This window comes from Podarcis tiliguerta (genome assembly GCF_965153285.1).
Source record: "Podarcis tiliguerta genome assembly, chromosome: 11".
In the NCBI taxonomy this organism is placed as follows: Eukaryota; Metazoa; Chordata; class Lepidosauria; order Squamata; family Lacertidae; genus Podarcis; species Podarcis tiliguerta.
This window is the reverse complement of record NC_139544.1, coordinates 13,425,610-13,441,737: the sequence shown is the minus strand read 5'-3', so window position 1 is coordinate 13,441,737 and position 16,128 is coordinate 13,425,610. Positions and strand designations below refer to the sequence as shown.

Here is a 16,128-nt window from a genome sequence, read left to right as displayed (position 1 = left end):
CTCCAGGGCCCCCTTCACCCCCTCCCGTCTCCTCCCCTTCGGGTTGGGAGGAGGCAAAACCCCGGAAAGAACCTTCCTCATCGTCTGAAGTTTCGAACACCTTTCTCCACTTGTTGCGGTTCCTAGTCTCTCGGTACTCCTCGTCGTCTGAGTCCGTTCCTTCTTCCAACTCCGACTCCGCGAATCCTTCCAGTTCCTCTTCCTCGTCTGTGGTGCCGAAATACTCCCTCCTAAACCTTGCTGCCGGCTGTGGTTTCCTCGGGAATCTTTGGTGGAACGTTTCTGTTAAAACCTCGTCATTGACCTCCTCTGCTGTCACCCAAGTGTTTTCCGACTCCGGTTCCCCTTCCCACGCCACTAAATACTCCACCTGATTGCCCTTCCACCTGGAATCGAGGATTTCCGCTACATGGTTACTGCTCTCCCTCTCTTCCAAGACTGGTCCCCTGTTGTACTCCCCTTCACCTCCCCCCTTGTACGGTGACAGTAACGACCTGTGGAACACTGGGTGCAATTTCATGTGGTTGGGTAACCGGAGTTTGAAAGCCACTGGGTTGACCTGCTGAATGACCTCAAAGGGTCCCAATCTCTTGGGTCTTAATTTCTTACAACCCCCTTTGAACGGCAACCCTTGGGTGGACAACCACACCTGATCCCCCACCCTTACTGTTTCACCTTCCCTCCTGTTCTTGTCTGCCTGCTTCTTATATTGTGCCTTGGCCCTTTCTAAGTTGAGCTGAAGCTGACGATGGATCGCTTCCATCTCTTCTACAAAATGTTCGGCCGCTGGGACGCTCCATCTCTCGCCTCCCTCCCCCGGGAATGCCCTGGGGTGACACCCGTAATTGGCCAAAAAGGGGCTCATCCCTGTGGATACATGCTCCGCATTGTTGTAGGCAAATTCTGCCAGCGCCAGCTTTTCGACCCAATCATTCTCTCTGTCATTGACATAACACCTCAGATATTGTTGGAGGATGCTATTTGCTCTTTCCGCCTGCCCGTTGGTTTCAGGGTGCCGGGCCGTCGAGAAATTGACTTCCACGTGCAGCAAGCTCATGAGCTTCCTCCAGAACCTGGAAGTAAATTGTTTCCCGCGGTCTGAGATAACCCTCAAGGGGGCGCCATGCAGCCGGAAGATGTGTTCTACAAACAACTTCGCTGTTTCTTCCGCTGTGACTGCATGTGAACATGCTACAAAGTGGCACATCTTAGTCAACAGGTCCACTACTACCATGATGGCCGTTTTCCCTTTGGATTTGGGCAGATCCGTCATAAAATCTATTGATACCGCCTCCCAAGGCCGTTCTGGCGTGGGTAGTGGTTCTAATAACCCTGCCGGCGCCCTTCTTTCCCCCTTGGCCCTCTGGCATTGGTCACACCCTCTTACATACTCCTTTACATCTTCCCTCACCTTGGGCCACCAAAATTCCCTAGTGACCATCCACATGGTCTTGTGTTGTCCAAAATGTCCCGCCGTGGGACTATCATGCAACTGCTTGAGTACCCTCCCTCTCAATTCACCTTCTGGTATATACAGTGCCCCTTTGTAATACAATGCCCCATTTCTTTCTTCAAAACCCTCCGGGCTCTCACCCTCTCCCCTGAGACCTCTGAGCTTATTTTAGGCATATTCGTCATTTTCCGTTTCTTCTACCAGTTCTCGTCTCCCCACCAGCGCCGCCCCACACACCCAGCGGTCCTCAGGAATGACATGTCTTTCTTCAATTGCCCCCTCCCCCTCCAAGTACTCTGGTTTGCGTGAGAGAGCGTCCGCCCTGACGTTCTCTGGGCCTGGTACATAACAAATCTCGAAGTGGAATTTGGAAAATTCCTGTGCCCATCTCACTTGTCGTTGGTTGAGTACTCGAGCTGTTCTCCAATACTCCAAATTCTTGTGGTCGGTGCACACTTGCACCTTGTGTTGTGCCCCAATCAATAAATGTCTCCACCTCCGGAACGCTTCGTGAATGGCGAGTAGTTCCCTGTCATACACCGTGTAGTTCCGCTCGGACTTATTCAGCTTCCTCGAGAAAAAGGCACACGGTCTCCACTCCGACGTATTTCTTCCCGGCTGAAGAAGCACCGCCCCCACCGCTCTGTCTGACGCGTCTGTCTCCACTCTCATGGGCTTCTGTAGGTCCACATGCAGAAGTTGTTCTTCCGAAGCGAAAGCCCTTTTCAGTTCTTCAAAAGCTCTCTCCGCCTCCGCCGTCCAAACAAATTTCTTCTTGCTACTGAGGCAGTCGGTGATGGGCGCTGTCAAGTGTGCAAAATTCTTGATGAACTTCCGATAAAAGTTCCCAAACCCCAGGAACCTTTGCACATCCTTCTTGGTCTTCGGTGTCTTCCATTCCAGCACCGCCTGGACCTTGCCTGGATCCATGGCCAATCCTTTGTCTGACAAGCGGTACCCCAGGAATTCCACCTCCTTGGCATGAAACTGGCACTTCTCCAGTTTCACCCACAGCTGATTGGCTTGCAGCCGGCCCAACACTTCTCTCACGTCCCTCACATGCTGCTCTTCATCTTCCGAATACACCAACACGTCATCCAAAAAGGCCACACAATTCTTGTAGAGCAAAGGTCCCAAGACGTGGTTGATAAAACTTTGAAAACATGCGGAGCCGGCTTGGAGACCGAAGGGCATTACGAGGTATTCAAATGCTCCCAAAGGGGTGAACATGGTGGTCTTCCATTCATCCCCCTTCCTTATCCGTATCAGATTGTACGCCCCCCGCAGGTCCAGTTTTGTAAAAATCTTCCCCTTCCTTACCCTGGTCAGAATGTCATCAATTCGGGGCATAGGAAAAGCCAGGGGTTCCGACACGGCATTTAGGGATCTGAAGTCCACTACAAGCCTCGGCTTATCTGTGTTTTTTTTGTCCACAAAAAACACTGGGCTGCCCCCCACCGCTCGGGACTCTCTGATGAAACCCCTCTTCAGGTTTTTGTCAATGAACTCCCTCAGCTCCTGCATCTCCCTGTCTGACATGGCGTACAGCTTGCCCACTGGGAGTTGAGCCCCAGGGAGTAGGTTGATTTGACAGTCAAAGGGTCTATGCGGCGGCAGTTTGTCCGCTTCCCTTTCGCTAAATACGTTGCTCAGATCTGCATATTGCGGAGGCACCTCCCCTTGCTTCATTACCTCCATCCCAGCTAGGGTGAGCTTGGCTCCCCCTGGATCCTTTCCCTGCTTGCAGTGTTCTAGGCAATGCGCTGACCCAAAGGAGACCACCCTCTGGTGCCAGCCCACTAGAGGATCGTGTAGTGCCAGCCAGCTCATCCCCAAAATTATGGGAGCTCCTCCCAAGGTGGCCACATTAAACGCTATCCGCTCGGTGTGCCTTGCCACCCTCATTGTCATGGGGACTGTCTGTTGGTTCACTTCTCCTCCCAACAACTCTCTGCCGTCAATCGTGGTTACCTGCAGGGGTTTACTTAAGGGGAGGGTTTGTATCTGGTGCTCAGCTGCGAACTCCTTACTCATGAAATTACAGGAGCTGCCTGAATCCAGAAGGGCCTTGATCTGTAGAGGATGTCCGTTTGGCAGCTCTAGCAACACCTCTATCACTAGAGCAGGTCTGGGAGGTTCTGGTGCGGGCACTCTCACTGCTTTTGAGCCTGGCTGCTGTGCCCCGACGGCAGCCAGGCGTTGGCTTTTACTTGCTCCGTGCTTTCCTCCTCCTCTCCCCCAACAGCTCCTGCCATGCCTTGCCATTCCTTTCTCCGTGGACAGACTCTGGCAAAGTGTCCTGGCTGTTGGCAGAGATAACATTTCTTCCCGCCCTTTCCCTCCTTCTTCCGCCCTTCACCGATGTTTGAAACTGCGCGCGCACGCGCTGTTCCCACTTTCATCGGCTCTGCCGGCGGGAAAGGCTGCTCTGGAATGTCTGGAATGCGGAGCTCCCTCCAACGTTCTCCTTTCCCCTCCCGCTTCTCCAAAGCCCTCGCTTCCTGGCGCGCTCCTATGGCCAGCGCGGCTTTAGTCAGCTGGTCCATAGACTCCGCTCTGGGGGTCCGGGAAAGTTCATCTTTCAAGGACGAAGACAGACCTTCTTCGAAAAGCATCTGAATGGGCTCAGCAGACAAGTCCCACCCCAATCTATGAATCAGCATAGTGAACTCAGTCCAGTACTCACGGACAGTCCTGTTTCCCTGTCTGCAAGCCATTAACTGCCTTCGCACCCCTCCCTGCTCAATGTCGCTGGAAAACATCAGGTCCATGGCACGAAAAAACTTCCTTGTGTCCTTTAGGATCTCATTATTTGCTGCCATCAAGGGTCTAACCCAGTCCTTCGCCCCTGATTCGAGATGGCTAATTACAAAAGCCACTCGCGATTCCTCATCAGGGAAGTCATCAAATTGCAGATTGAGAGCGTATTGCATCTCTGTCCTAAAGGCATGATAGTTTCTGGGGTCCCCCCCAAATTTCTGCACCAATCCTGGCATCTTTCTGTTGAGTGGGGTGGCTTTCTCCTTCCCCCTTTCTGCATCCTGAGCCCTCCTCTCTTCCAGCCTCGCCGTCTGCAAGGCAAGCTGGATTTCCAACGTCCTATACCTTTCCTCCAGGCTTGGACCTCCTCCAGCTGCCCCTCCAGTTCCGGCTGGTTCGCTCATGATGCCTCTCCCTGGCACAAGCTAGCTTTCGGAGACTTTCGGATTGCTGTGATGGGATGAAGAGCTGCTTGTGTGTAAACTGCAAATCCCTCAGAGTTTGAACAGTTTCTCAAACCTCTGCCTGTGACGGAGCCCCTCCAGCATGGCTGCGTCAGTCGCTAGCAGAATCCGAAAGTGGTTGCTTTCGGAAACGTTTCCAACATAAAAGCTCCTTAACGGAAACACGTCTTCTGGACTCTCTGCGTGACAGTTTCCGGCGAGGAACGGGTGTCCCTATAGGAGGACCTGAGACATCCCCACTGTTTTCGCTGGAAACGTCTCTGAGCCATTCCTCCGACTCTCCTTCCCTTGACATTCCTGTTCGCCCCCTACTGGTTCCCTCTTCAGGTGTTACGTCTCTCTCTACTTCAGAGAGCCTTGGCACCTCTTGTGCTGCCGATGGCAGTTCCCTGACACTAGAGCATGGTGCTAAATGTGTACTTAGAAACCACATCAAATCCAGAGGGGAGAGGGCTCCCATTGGCACCCTAACTCATAGCCATGCCAGTGGGTGGTGGAGATGGTTGGAATTGCAGCTGGGGAGAGACAGCTTATACCTATATACGCTGATGTCGTTTTGGAAGAAGCATCTGATGTCACATCTGCTTTGGTCCACAATTTGGGCCAGGGTTTCCCAAAACATGGGTCTCCAGCTGCTTTGGGGCTACAGTCCCCATCTTCCCTGACCACTGGTCTTGCTAGCTAGCGATGATAGGAGCTGTAGTCCAAAAACAGATGTAGACTCAAGTTTGGGAAACCCTGATTTAGGCAATCCTGCAACCTCCCCTGGCTCAATCCAAAACTTCCTGCTAAATGATCTCCTGGAAGCTTCATGTGGCAAAGACTCATGAACCCCTTTGTGTTTCTACACAAAGTGCTGTGAATTCAAGTTGCTGTATAAAAGAGTAAACAGAGACCATCTAGAATCAGGTGAGGCCGTGTGCAGAACCTTTGACCCTCCAGAAGGTGCTGAACTGCAACTCGCAATTACCAGTAATTCTTGTGAATTATGATGCTCTTGTTCTCGTTCTTTCACAGCAAGCTTTGTGTCCTACACCACTGGCCTTAACACCGGCTGCGTTTTGAACCTATAGGACAGCACCATCCAGGGCCCATTGAAAAAATGTGAGAACACAAGTTGGAACCATCCTCTTAAAATAATAAGGGGGCAGCAATAGCTTTGCTATGGAGGTTTAAGAGAACTACTGGAGAGCAGATGGCAGGGCCATCTTAAGCATATCCGGTGCCATGGTGCAAAGATCCCTCCAGTGCCCCCCCCCCAGAGTTGTCCACCTTTTTTAAGGGGGGAGGGGGTAACCCCAAAGTTGTGGACCTTTTATAAAGGTTCCCCAGAGTTGCTGACCTTTTTTTTAGGGAGCTGACCATGCTTACACATTATCTCTAACAAGCTCTTGGAACAAAATAAAAGGCAGAAGAAAATCGAATGAAGTCCTCAATTCCAAAGCAAGGCTCATTCAAGACTCAGCAGATCTTCTAATTCATCCTCATGATTCAAATCATCACATATCCAAAAGTTAAAGCAATCACTAGTTTGTTGTTCTTTAAATAAATTGATAACTGAGAATGAATTTCCCGGCCAATTTGTGTACAAAGTACAAAGTGTACGTTTTCAAATACTGCGAGGGGTGGGGTGGGGGTGAGTGTAAAGCAGTGACATCCTGAACCTAAAAAGGACCCAAAACTTGGGTCACAAAGGCTGCAGCCCTAACTGCACTTACCTGAGAGTAAGCCCTGCTGAATCTAGTAGGACCTTAAAACCCGCCCCTATCTTTAAAGGACTTTTTGTTGGTGTGTGTTGTTTTTAACCACTAACTGCATGCAGAGCACGCTTTTGAGTCCATCCTTACCTCCACAACTGAGTCCTAATGGTAGTGCGCGCCCCCTCAGCTTTCACCTCCCACGGCCCCAAATCTGAATGAATCTCTCCTCCACTTTTTTTTGTCCTGTAGGCTTCCTCAACAGTCTTGCTACTGCCACGGGGTGGGCAGGAGGGAGAAGGGTGCCGTGTGGCGCACCGCCACTGCCTCCTCTCCCAGGCAGGAAGCGAGAGAGAGCGGCTGGCTGTAGGAAGAGCCACCGCTGCCGCCCAGCATGTCCCGGACTCCCGCTGTTGGGCACCCCTGATGGGCAGGCGCCATGGTGCAGGGCGCCACTAGCCCTAATGGGTAAGATGGCCCTGGCAGACGGAGAGCTACGAAAGAAAGAAAACTGGAAATAACCCAGATGGAAGCATATGCTGGACAAAATACAAATGCAGGATACTAAGAAGTCTGGAATTTTATTATTACAGTGGTACCTCTGGTTAAGAACTTAATTTGTTCTGGACGACCGTTCTTAACCTGAAACTGTTCTTAACCTGAGGTATCACTTTAGCTAATGAGGCCTCCCACTGCTGCCACCAGGCCGCTGCTGCGCGATTTCTGTTCTCATCCTGAGGTAAAGTTCTTAACCCGAGGTACTACTTCCGGGTTAGTGGAGTCTGTCACCTGAAGCGTTTTTAACCCAAAGCGTTTGTAACCCGAGGTACCATTGTACTACTTTTGTTGAATTTTAACACCACCCTTTATCTGAGGATCGTGGGGCAGTTTACAATATAAAAGTACAAAAGCACAAAACATAGTAACAAATAAAAACAATACTGCCCCCACAAATAAAAACAATACTGCCCCACATGCATAAGAAATATTGCCCATTGCTCTTCTGCAAGAGAGCATAGGATGGTAGTTGGAAGGGATCCTAAGGCCTATCTAGTCCAACCCCTTGTGATGCTGACTTGGAAGTGTACCCATGGGTCCTTGAGTCCAACCACCTGCAACTCAGGAATCTCAACACACAGCCCCCTCCCCCATCCATTACAGAAACTATACCAGCCTCTGCTTGGCATTAGCAAATGGGCTGGCAGTTTTATTGCTAGGACAGCCAGCTGCGATCTTAAGTCCAGCAGGACCTGCCATAGGACAGAGTCAACTCCTAGGGGCCGAGGTTCCATCAGCCCCACCCCCTACCCCCCAAATACTCACCATCTTCCCTTTCTAACCTAACACTGCATGCAACACACGCCTCACAACAATTGAAAACTGATCTGTAGAAAGCACAACTTGAAAAAAGAGATAATGCACTTTTTTGTAAATTAAGAAATGGCATTGCCATTCCAATGGTGTGCGTGCACGGCTGCACCTAGCAACCCTTCAATCCTATAGGGTGGGGCATCCTTGCAACCCTTCCAATAGTCTGCATCTTGCGACCGATCCTATGGGGTGGGGCATCCTTGCAACCCTTAGATCTCATAGGGTTGGGCATCCTTGCAACCCTTCCAATATTCTGCATCTTGTGACCAATCCTATGGGGCGGGGCATCCTTGCAACCCTTCCAATTTTCTGCATCTTGCAACCAATCCTATGGGGTAGGGGATCCTTGCAGCCCTTCGATCCTATAGGGTTGGGCATCCTTGCAACCCTTCCACTATTCTGCATCTTGCGACCGATCCTATGGGGTGGGGCATCTTTGCAACCCTTCCAATACTTTATTTACGTAAGTTGGTGTCCTCCACCCCCGGGGGTGGGGGTGGGGTCAGCGAGGGAGAAGACCCGCCGCCTCCACCTGCGCTTCCCCCTCCTCGAACCTACCAGGCAGGCTCCTCCGGGGAGTGGAAGGGGTTAAAAGGGGCGTGGCGAGGGGCGTGTCCGCCGCGGGCTCCCAGCCCCGCCCCCGCACGCAGCGTGACGTCGCGGCGCGCGCCGGGACCCGGAAGCATCTCTCGGCGATGGCGGCGGAGGGCGCGGGGCAGCAGTGGGTGCTGGTGGAGATGGTCCAGGCCTTCTATGAGGTGAGCGGGCCGTGAGGCGGCGGCGGCGGCTCCTCGAGGTGGGTGGCCGGGTGGGTCGCCGCAGGGCTCCGCGGAACGGAGCGAGGAGAGGCTGGAGGCTTCCCCAGGGGTCGGGGAAGGAGCAGGGGCCGCCGTGGGTCTCTTCCTCGCCCGCTACCCCGACCGAAGAGGGAGGCTGAGGCCGGGGAGGAGGGTGGCTGCCCGGGGGAGGGGGCCGGGGACGGGGGGAAGGGGTCGCCACGACTAGCCGTCAGGAAGACGCATAGGAGCTAACAACAACAAGGGGGCAGAGTTCCCTTCGCAGCCCCCCTCCCAAGAAAATAAAAATAAAAATTTGAGGGGGCCGGGCCCCCAAAGTTGAGGGGAATTCCCATTCAAACGGTGTGTGCCTGTTCTACATTATTATTATTATTATTAGGGAGCTGGGCCCCCAAAGTTCAGGGGAATTCCCATTCAAATGGTTTGTGTCTGTGCCACATTATTCTTATTCTTATTATTACTGTTTCCCGCTGTGGGGCAAACTGGATTTAGATGGCTTTGGGTTCCCACCCCATAGCTCCCATCAAGATATCAGAAGGTGTCATTAAATATCGCAGTTATAAGGGTTATTTAGGCATGAGCACCATTGTATTCTGAGCAAACGTATAGGTTCTGTTTATAAGTTTTGCTTATAAATGTGGGGTAAATGTGCATAATCTTGGTTATTGTTCAGTGGGTGTCTGTCTAGAACGTTCTGCTGAATTAATTCCCAGTTCTCCAACATGGACTTATTTTTTACTTTAGGCAAACAAACACCTTCTTATTCAGGTGTCTTAAAGTAGTTTACATACATTTAAGTATTCTTAATTTTTATTTCCTGGCTTACTTTTTTATTATTATGTTTTGATGAAGGACATTATGTTTTAAATGAACAGGCTTCTGTTTGTTTATAGCATGGGTTGGTGACAGAGTTCGTACCCCATCTCCCAAGCCTTCTGGCTTGCAGTCAGAACAGATAGTGCTGCATTGGGTAGTCTTAATCCCTAGTACAAAATCCCATTGCCATTGGTTGGCTTACCCATAATACAGTGGACACTCGGGTTGCGAACGTAATCCGTGCGGGAGGCATGTTTGCAACCTGCAGCGCTGCGCATGCGCGGGTCATAATTTAGTGCTTATGCGCATGTGCCAAAACCCGGAAGTAACCCGTTCTGGTACTTCCAGGTTTTGGTGCGTCCGTAACCTGAAAACGTGTAAACCGAAGTGTCTGTAACCCAAGGTATGACTGTACCATGTCTGTATTCAGAGACTACATCTTTTAATTCGGATTGGCAGAGCAGTTTGGTTGGCCTGGCATAGTTATACTTCTGTAGGTGAGTGGTAAGTTCAGAAATCTAACCACATGATTTATAGTTCTAAGTAATGCTGGGGGTGGAAACAACATGGATGCGGCACTTTGAGGGAGCAGATTAACCTTTTGGCCTATGCTTCTAGGGGAGTGGTGTGTACCTATTCTGTTCAAACCCATTGATCTGATGCTTGTTGAAGCACTCTTCCCAGAGAAGAGACTGTTAAACTCTTTGAAGATCCTGTGTGTCTACAACATGATCCCATAACACAGCTCTAATGGGAGAGTAGAGATCTTAAGTAAGAAAGATACTCTGTGTATGGAGACATAGCTAAGTGTATAGTACACTTGTTCTGAGCTATACCAGTTGCATAAAGTTGCCTATTAGGAAATGTAAGAACTTGTTTGGCAGCCAGCAGTTCCATACCATCAACGAGTGGAGAAAGAATGGACCACTGTCTCCAGCAGCAACCTTCTTGGGAGAAGGTATTCTCTTTTGCTAGTGCCCTGAATTTCCATGTTCAGTGCAGAGGAGGGGACTTCCGAACCTTTGCAGGCTTGTTTACAAGGCTGCGTTATTGGATCCAAGAGAATAAATCCAGCCTTTGTCCATTTTCTCTTTTGAAACCTTCCGATTGGGCAGTGCTGGGCTTCCTAAATGTTTCAGTCAGGTTACAAGTTTGGCTAAAACAGCAAAAGGTGGTGAATTTAACTTGTACACTTTTAAAGAGATGGCAAACTTAGAGAAATGATTAATGTGCAGCTGGTATGTTTGTTTACTTTCCAGGCTCCAACTTACCATCTTATTTTGGAAGGTATTCTAATCCTATGGATAATCAGACTTCTTTTCTCCAAGACGTACAAGCTTCAGGAGCGATCTGACCTCACACCTAAGGTTTGATGTTCCAAAATAGTCTCAGTATGCTCTGACAAAAAACTAAAAGTCAATATGATTAATAGCTGTAATGCTTGAAATAAGCACTTCAGTCTAATCATCGTTTTTTAAAAACAACATGTTTTTATTAAATATTTTCTTGGGTTACAAAAGTACATACATCACCTCTATTTTCAGATCATAAAATCCCTTTTACATATCAGTTATATTTGACGTGAATAAGATTGGGGGAGAAGTGGTAGGAAGAGAGAACGGGGGGGGGGGGGGAGAGAAGAGGGGCTGAGTCTAATCATAGTTGTATATACAAGTGTATATACAAGTGTCACACACACACACAAAACCCCTGCTTGATTATGGGCTGTGTTAAGTTAATTCGTATTACTAATGACTTGGCTCTAGAGAAGTATGATTGCATCAGCAGGGAGGTTGTGGCTGACACACACTGTGTGGGGTGCTGTTTAGGACACCCACAGCCCATGTTTTTCTCTGGCTCCAAGCCTGTTTAATAAGTTGTGGTATTTAGGGGTGCTGTTTTAAAAGGTGATGTTGGTTTCTGCATAGCAAAAAAAAAAAAAAAAAAAGTTCCTGTGACAATTACTCTTTGAAAGTGGTGCTTATGTGCTTACCTTGGCAAGTTCTATTGATCAGCTGGTTGGCAGCACTTCTGTACCCAGGGCTTTGGAAGATCTAAAAGTTCATTGATTGGTGGCACTTGTGAATCCCAGTGCACATTACTTCCCGAAACCTAACAATCAACTGATCAGCTTTAGGAGTAAGCAGGTTGATTTCAAGCCATTATGTCATTGTGATGCAAGGTGACAGTCATGGCTGAGCCATGTTGGGTTGCAGAACGGAAGGGGATATAATGACAAGGCTGGCTGGATCCAGTTCCCCACCTGACTCCAAAGTTATTCTGAAAGGTGATCGCCCAGTTTAATAACCCTGTGTGTCGTACAGCAGTTTCCACAGGAGAACAGATATGATGGCAATAAGGCTGAAAAATGCTCTACTTCTTCTCTACTGATCCAGACGACTAGTTTCTTCACAGCTGTCACTCATAATGAAGTGGAGATATAACTTGCTATTTATTTTAAAATATGCTTAGTTCACCTTTCCAAGGGTCAAAGCAGCTAGCAATACCAAAAAGTATCAGCCTTCCGAAGCAGATCATAACCTCTACAGAAAGCAATAGTTTCACTATATCCAGCTCCCTTCAGCGGATTATTAGTTGGTGAAGCAAATATATTTGGAGCAGAACCTGACTTGTGGACAGGGTCTCATAGGGAATGAGGCAGTCTTGGAGGGCCAGTCTATGATGGCTTTTAAAGAGTGGCTAACCTCTAGATAAGGACGCGGGTGGCGCTGTGGGTTAAAGCATAGAGCCTAGGACTTGCCGATCAGAAGGTCAGCGGTTCAAATCCCCACAACGTTGCTCAGTCCCTGCTCCTGCCAACCTAGCAGTTCGAAAGCACGAAGTGCAATTGATAAATAGGTACCGCTCCAGCGGGAAGGTAAACTGCGTTTCCGTGCGCTGCTCTGGTTCGCCAGAAGTGGCTTAGTCATGCTGGCCACATGACCCGGAAGCTGTACGCCGGCTCCCTTGGCCAATAAAGCGAGATGAGCGCCACAACCCCAGAGTCGGTCACGACTTGACCTAATGGTCAGGGGTCCCTTTACCCTTTACCTTTAACCTCTAGATCAGGCATGTCTAACTCTTGAGACTGTGATCTACTCCCAGTAAAAGAACACTGGGAGTGATCTACCCACTGTCATTTTTTGAGCCTTTTTTGGGAAGGAGAGACTACTGTGGTTGTTGAGACTTTTTTAGGGGAAATGTTTTAATTCGATATTACTGAAGTCCGCAGCAATAGCTACTTACAACTCTCAAACGTCAATGCATGACATGATAGCTTTCGCAGCTGCAGCGGCAATTGGATGCAGCACCAGGGGACCGCGCATAGGACATGACAGAGGAATACAGCGAGGGGGCAGGCAGGGGAATATTCCATTCACCTTTGTTTCATATTTGGTGATCGAATACGATTCCGCAATTGACCAAAATAGCCTGGAGATCTACCTGTCGTTTGCTGTCGCCCGGTTGTACATGTCTGCTCTAGATGTTTTTGGACTCCAACTCAAAACAGCCCCCGTTAGCATGGCAAAGGATGATGGGAGTTGTAGTTCAGCAACATCTAGAGGGCCCCATCCCTCGAAGTAGATGCTACTATGGTTGGGTCCATGCAGCTCTTTAGGAATAGATAGTCTTCTTACACACATTGGGCTGCGATTTGGTTTTCGTTTGACGGGGAGATTTGCGAGGCAGTATGCTTTTTCTCTCTTTAGCTGCATAAAGATCCTTTGCCAAAGGTCCATCTAGTCTTTCATCTGTTTCCCACAGTAGCCATTCAGATACCTCTGGAAAGCTCACAAGCATAATATGAAGTTGACTTCAGTACAGAATGTTCAGGGGTAGCCTGCCTCTAATGTTAAGCATCCATTGTGAAATAATTGTTCACGATGCAGGTTTTTTTTTATAAAAAAAACCAATCTAATTTAGTGGTTATTACAATTTGTGGTATTAAATAAGTTGGAAAAGGTAGGGCATTTATGACTGCTTTGTGGTTAGTGAGATCCACGGTAAATGCTATATTTATCTATCTTACTCATTTGAAAGCAGGAGTTAGCATTGAAATAGAAGGAACTAAAAGTACCTCAGAGACCTAATGATGTTTCTTAGCCCCTGGGAAGCTTCCATCTCTGCTTTTCCTTTAGCGTAATGAATAGTAATGACTACTTGCTCATAAGTGAGATGGGGCATTCTAAGCATAACTTGTGTTCACGTTATAGCAACAGCAAAATGAGTCATTTCCACTTTCATAACTAGTTGTGTTTATTAAATCACATCCCGAGCTTCTACCAAACCCTGGTTGTGTGCTCTTCTTTAATTAAGTTGTTTATGCAATATATATCCAAATAGATCTGGAACGGATTATGTTTGACAACCAAGGTTTGACTGTATTGCTTGGTTATAAGAAAACTTCCAAGCAGTTTGCAAAAATATAAACTAAAACATTACAATTTTCAATAAACAGTTTAAAATAGGTATTTAAAAACATTCAAAAGGTTATTAAAATCAGCAGTAGATAAAAATACAAAACACACGTAAGTGCTACATGCCAGGAGAGGCTTGCCTAAACAAAAATGTTTTTAGCGGGTATAACAAAGTATAACAAAGACACCCCCAGTAAAATACAGATTTCTTACAAGTGTGGAGCAAATATTAAGTGGCCCACAGCCCAAAGCAGTCAATTGGACATATATGGAGTAAAGTGGTCCTGTAAGTAAACTGATTCCAAGCTGTTAAGGGCTTAATATACTAAAAGCCACACTTTGAACTTGGCTTGGTAGCCTATGGGCAACAAGTACAGAAATTTGAGTGGGCAAGATCTCCCTCTTGTCAGGGATGTGGGTGGCACTATGGTCTAAACCAATGTTTCCCAACCTTGGGTCTCCAGCTGTTTTTGGACTACATCTCCCATCATCCCTAGCTAGTAAGACCAGTGGTCAGGGACGATGGGATTGTAGTCAGAAAACAGATGGAGACCAAAGGTTGGGAAACCACTGGGTGTCTTGGGCTTGCCTACCATAAGGCCGGCAGTTTGAATCCGTGTGACGAGGTGAGCTCCTGTTGCTCTGTCCCAGCTCCTGCCAACCTAGCAGTTCAAAAACAGTGTGGGTGAGGAACCTGTGGCCAAATGTTGATGGTGGCTCTGTGGTCTAAACCACTGAGCCTCTTGGGCTTGCTGATCGGAAGGTCAGCGGTTTGAATCCCTGTGGTGGGGTGAGCTCCCGTTGCTCTGTCCCAGTTTCTGCCAACCTAGCAGTTCGAAAGCACACCAGTGCAAGTAGATCAATAGGTACTGCTGTGGCAGGAAGGTGAGCGCAGTTTCCGTGCGCTCTTGCATTCGTCATGTTGTGCCGGAAGCGGTTTATTCCTGCTGGCCACATGACCCGGAAAGCTGACTGTGGACAAGTGCCAGCTCCCTCGGCCTGAAAAGCAAGATGAGTGCTGCACCGCGTAGTCCAGGCATGTCTAAAGTCTGTTTCGGGGGCATAATCCGGTTGATTTAATCTGGTCCCCGTGGCAGTATATGTCCTGGGGTAAAATCCTAAAAAAAGCTCAGCAACTTCAACCCTAAAACCTTCAATTGGTCGGCCCTCACGCACGTTCACTTCATCAAATCTGGCCCTCTTTGGAAAAACTTTGGGCACCCCTGCCAAAGTCTATTTCGACTGGACTTAACCATCCAGGGGTCCTTTTTTACCTGTGATCAACCATGCCGCAGTATTCTGCCCCACCTGCATCTTCCTGCTGCAAAGGAAGCCTCGCATAGAGTCCATTGCAGTGATCCAGTCTTGATATCACCAAAGCTGAAGTGAAGCTGTCCCAGTTCAGGCATGATTTTAGCTGTCACACCAGTCACAGCTGATAAAAGGAATTCTAGCCACTGAAACATCTTGGGCCGTCTGTGTCAGAGTTGGGTCCAGAAGCACCCCTAAACAGCCTGCCTGCTCCTTCAGGGGGAGTGCAGACCCACCCAGGCCAGGCACTTGACTAATTTCTCAGACACAAGAACCACTCACCCATAGTGTGTTGCCAGGATTCAAGTTCTGCTTGCTTTCCCTCATCTATCCCCCCACTGTATCTAGGCAGTATGTTGCCCTGAGGCCTTTTTGGCATAATAATAATAATAATAATAATAATAATAATAATAATAATAATAATAATTTATACCCCACCCATCTGTCTGGGTTTCCCCAGCCACTCTGGGCAGCTTCCAACAGAATATTAAAATACAGTAGTATATTAAACATTATAAGCTTTCCTGAACAGGGCTGCCTTCAGATGTCTTATAAAAGTCTGGTAGTCGTTTTTCTCTTTCACATCTGGCGGGAGGGTGTTCCACAGGGCGGGTGCCACTACCGAGAAGGCCCTTCCTGATTCCCTGTAACTTGGCTTCTCGCAGTGAGTGAACTGCCAGAAGGCCCTTGGCACTGGACCTCAGTGTCCGGGCAGAATGATGGGGGTGAAGACGCTCCTTCAGGTATACTGGACAATGAAGAAATAAAGATGATAATAAAACCAATATTCAGGTGGGTGGACTTGCTTGGTGCATTTGTACGGGGAAGTCTATTAATTTCATAATGATCCTTTTAATGTCTATTTTGCTCTTGGAAAAACATGTTGTCAGCATAATCAAATGTTTTTCCAGTGCAAACAAATATGTGGCGATAGTTATAGCACCAACTGGCATACATAGAACATGAAATAAATATGTGGATTAGAAAATGGGAAGCATATTAATATGAATGAATTACATTTTTGTATCCGTTTAACTTACC

At 48.3% G+C, this 16,128-nt stretch overlaps 1 protein-coding gene across 3 annotated transcripts in view; it reads left to right on the top strand.

The window, feature by feature from the left end:
• The first annotated feature begins 8,368 nt into the window (after nt 1-8,368).
• Nucleotides 8,369-16,128, top strand: part of SPTLC1 (serine palmitoyltransferase long chain base subunit 1) — a 36,092-nt gene continuing 28,332 nt past the window's right edge. The window contains exons 1-2 of one of the 3 annotated variants that reach the window (XM_083404116.1): nt 8,369-8,503; nt 10,618-10,725. In XM_083404116.1, the coding sequence (XP_083260242.1) occupies nt 8,441-8,503; nt 10,618-10,725 (171 nt within the window). In that variant the 5' untranslated portion in view covers nt 8,369-8,440. The remainder of the gene's footprint in view (nt 8,504-10,617; nt 10,726-16,128) is intronic. The other 2 variants (XR_014503074.1, XM_083404117.1) reach the window with 2 other exon arrangements.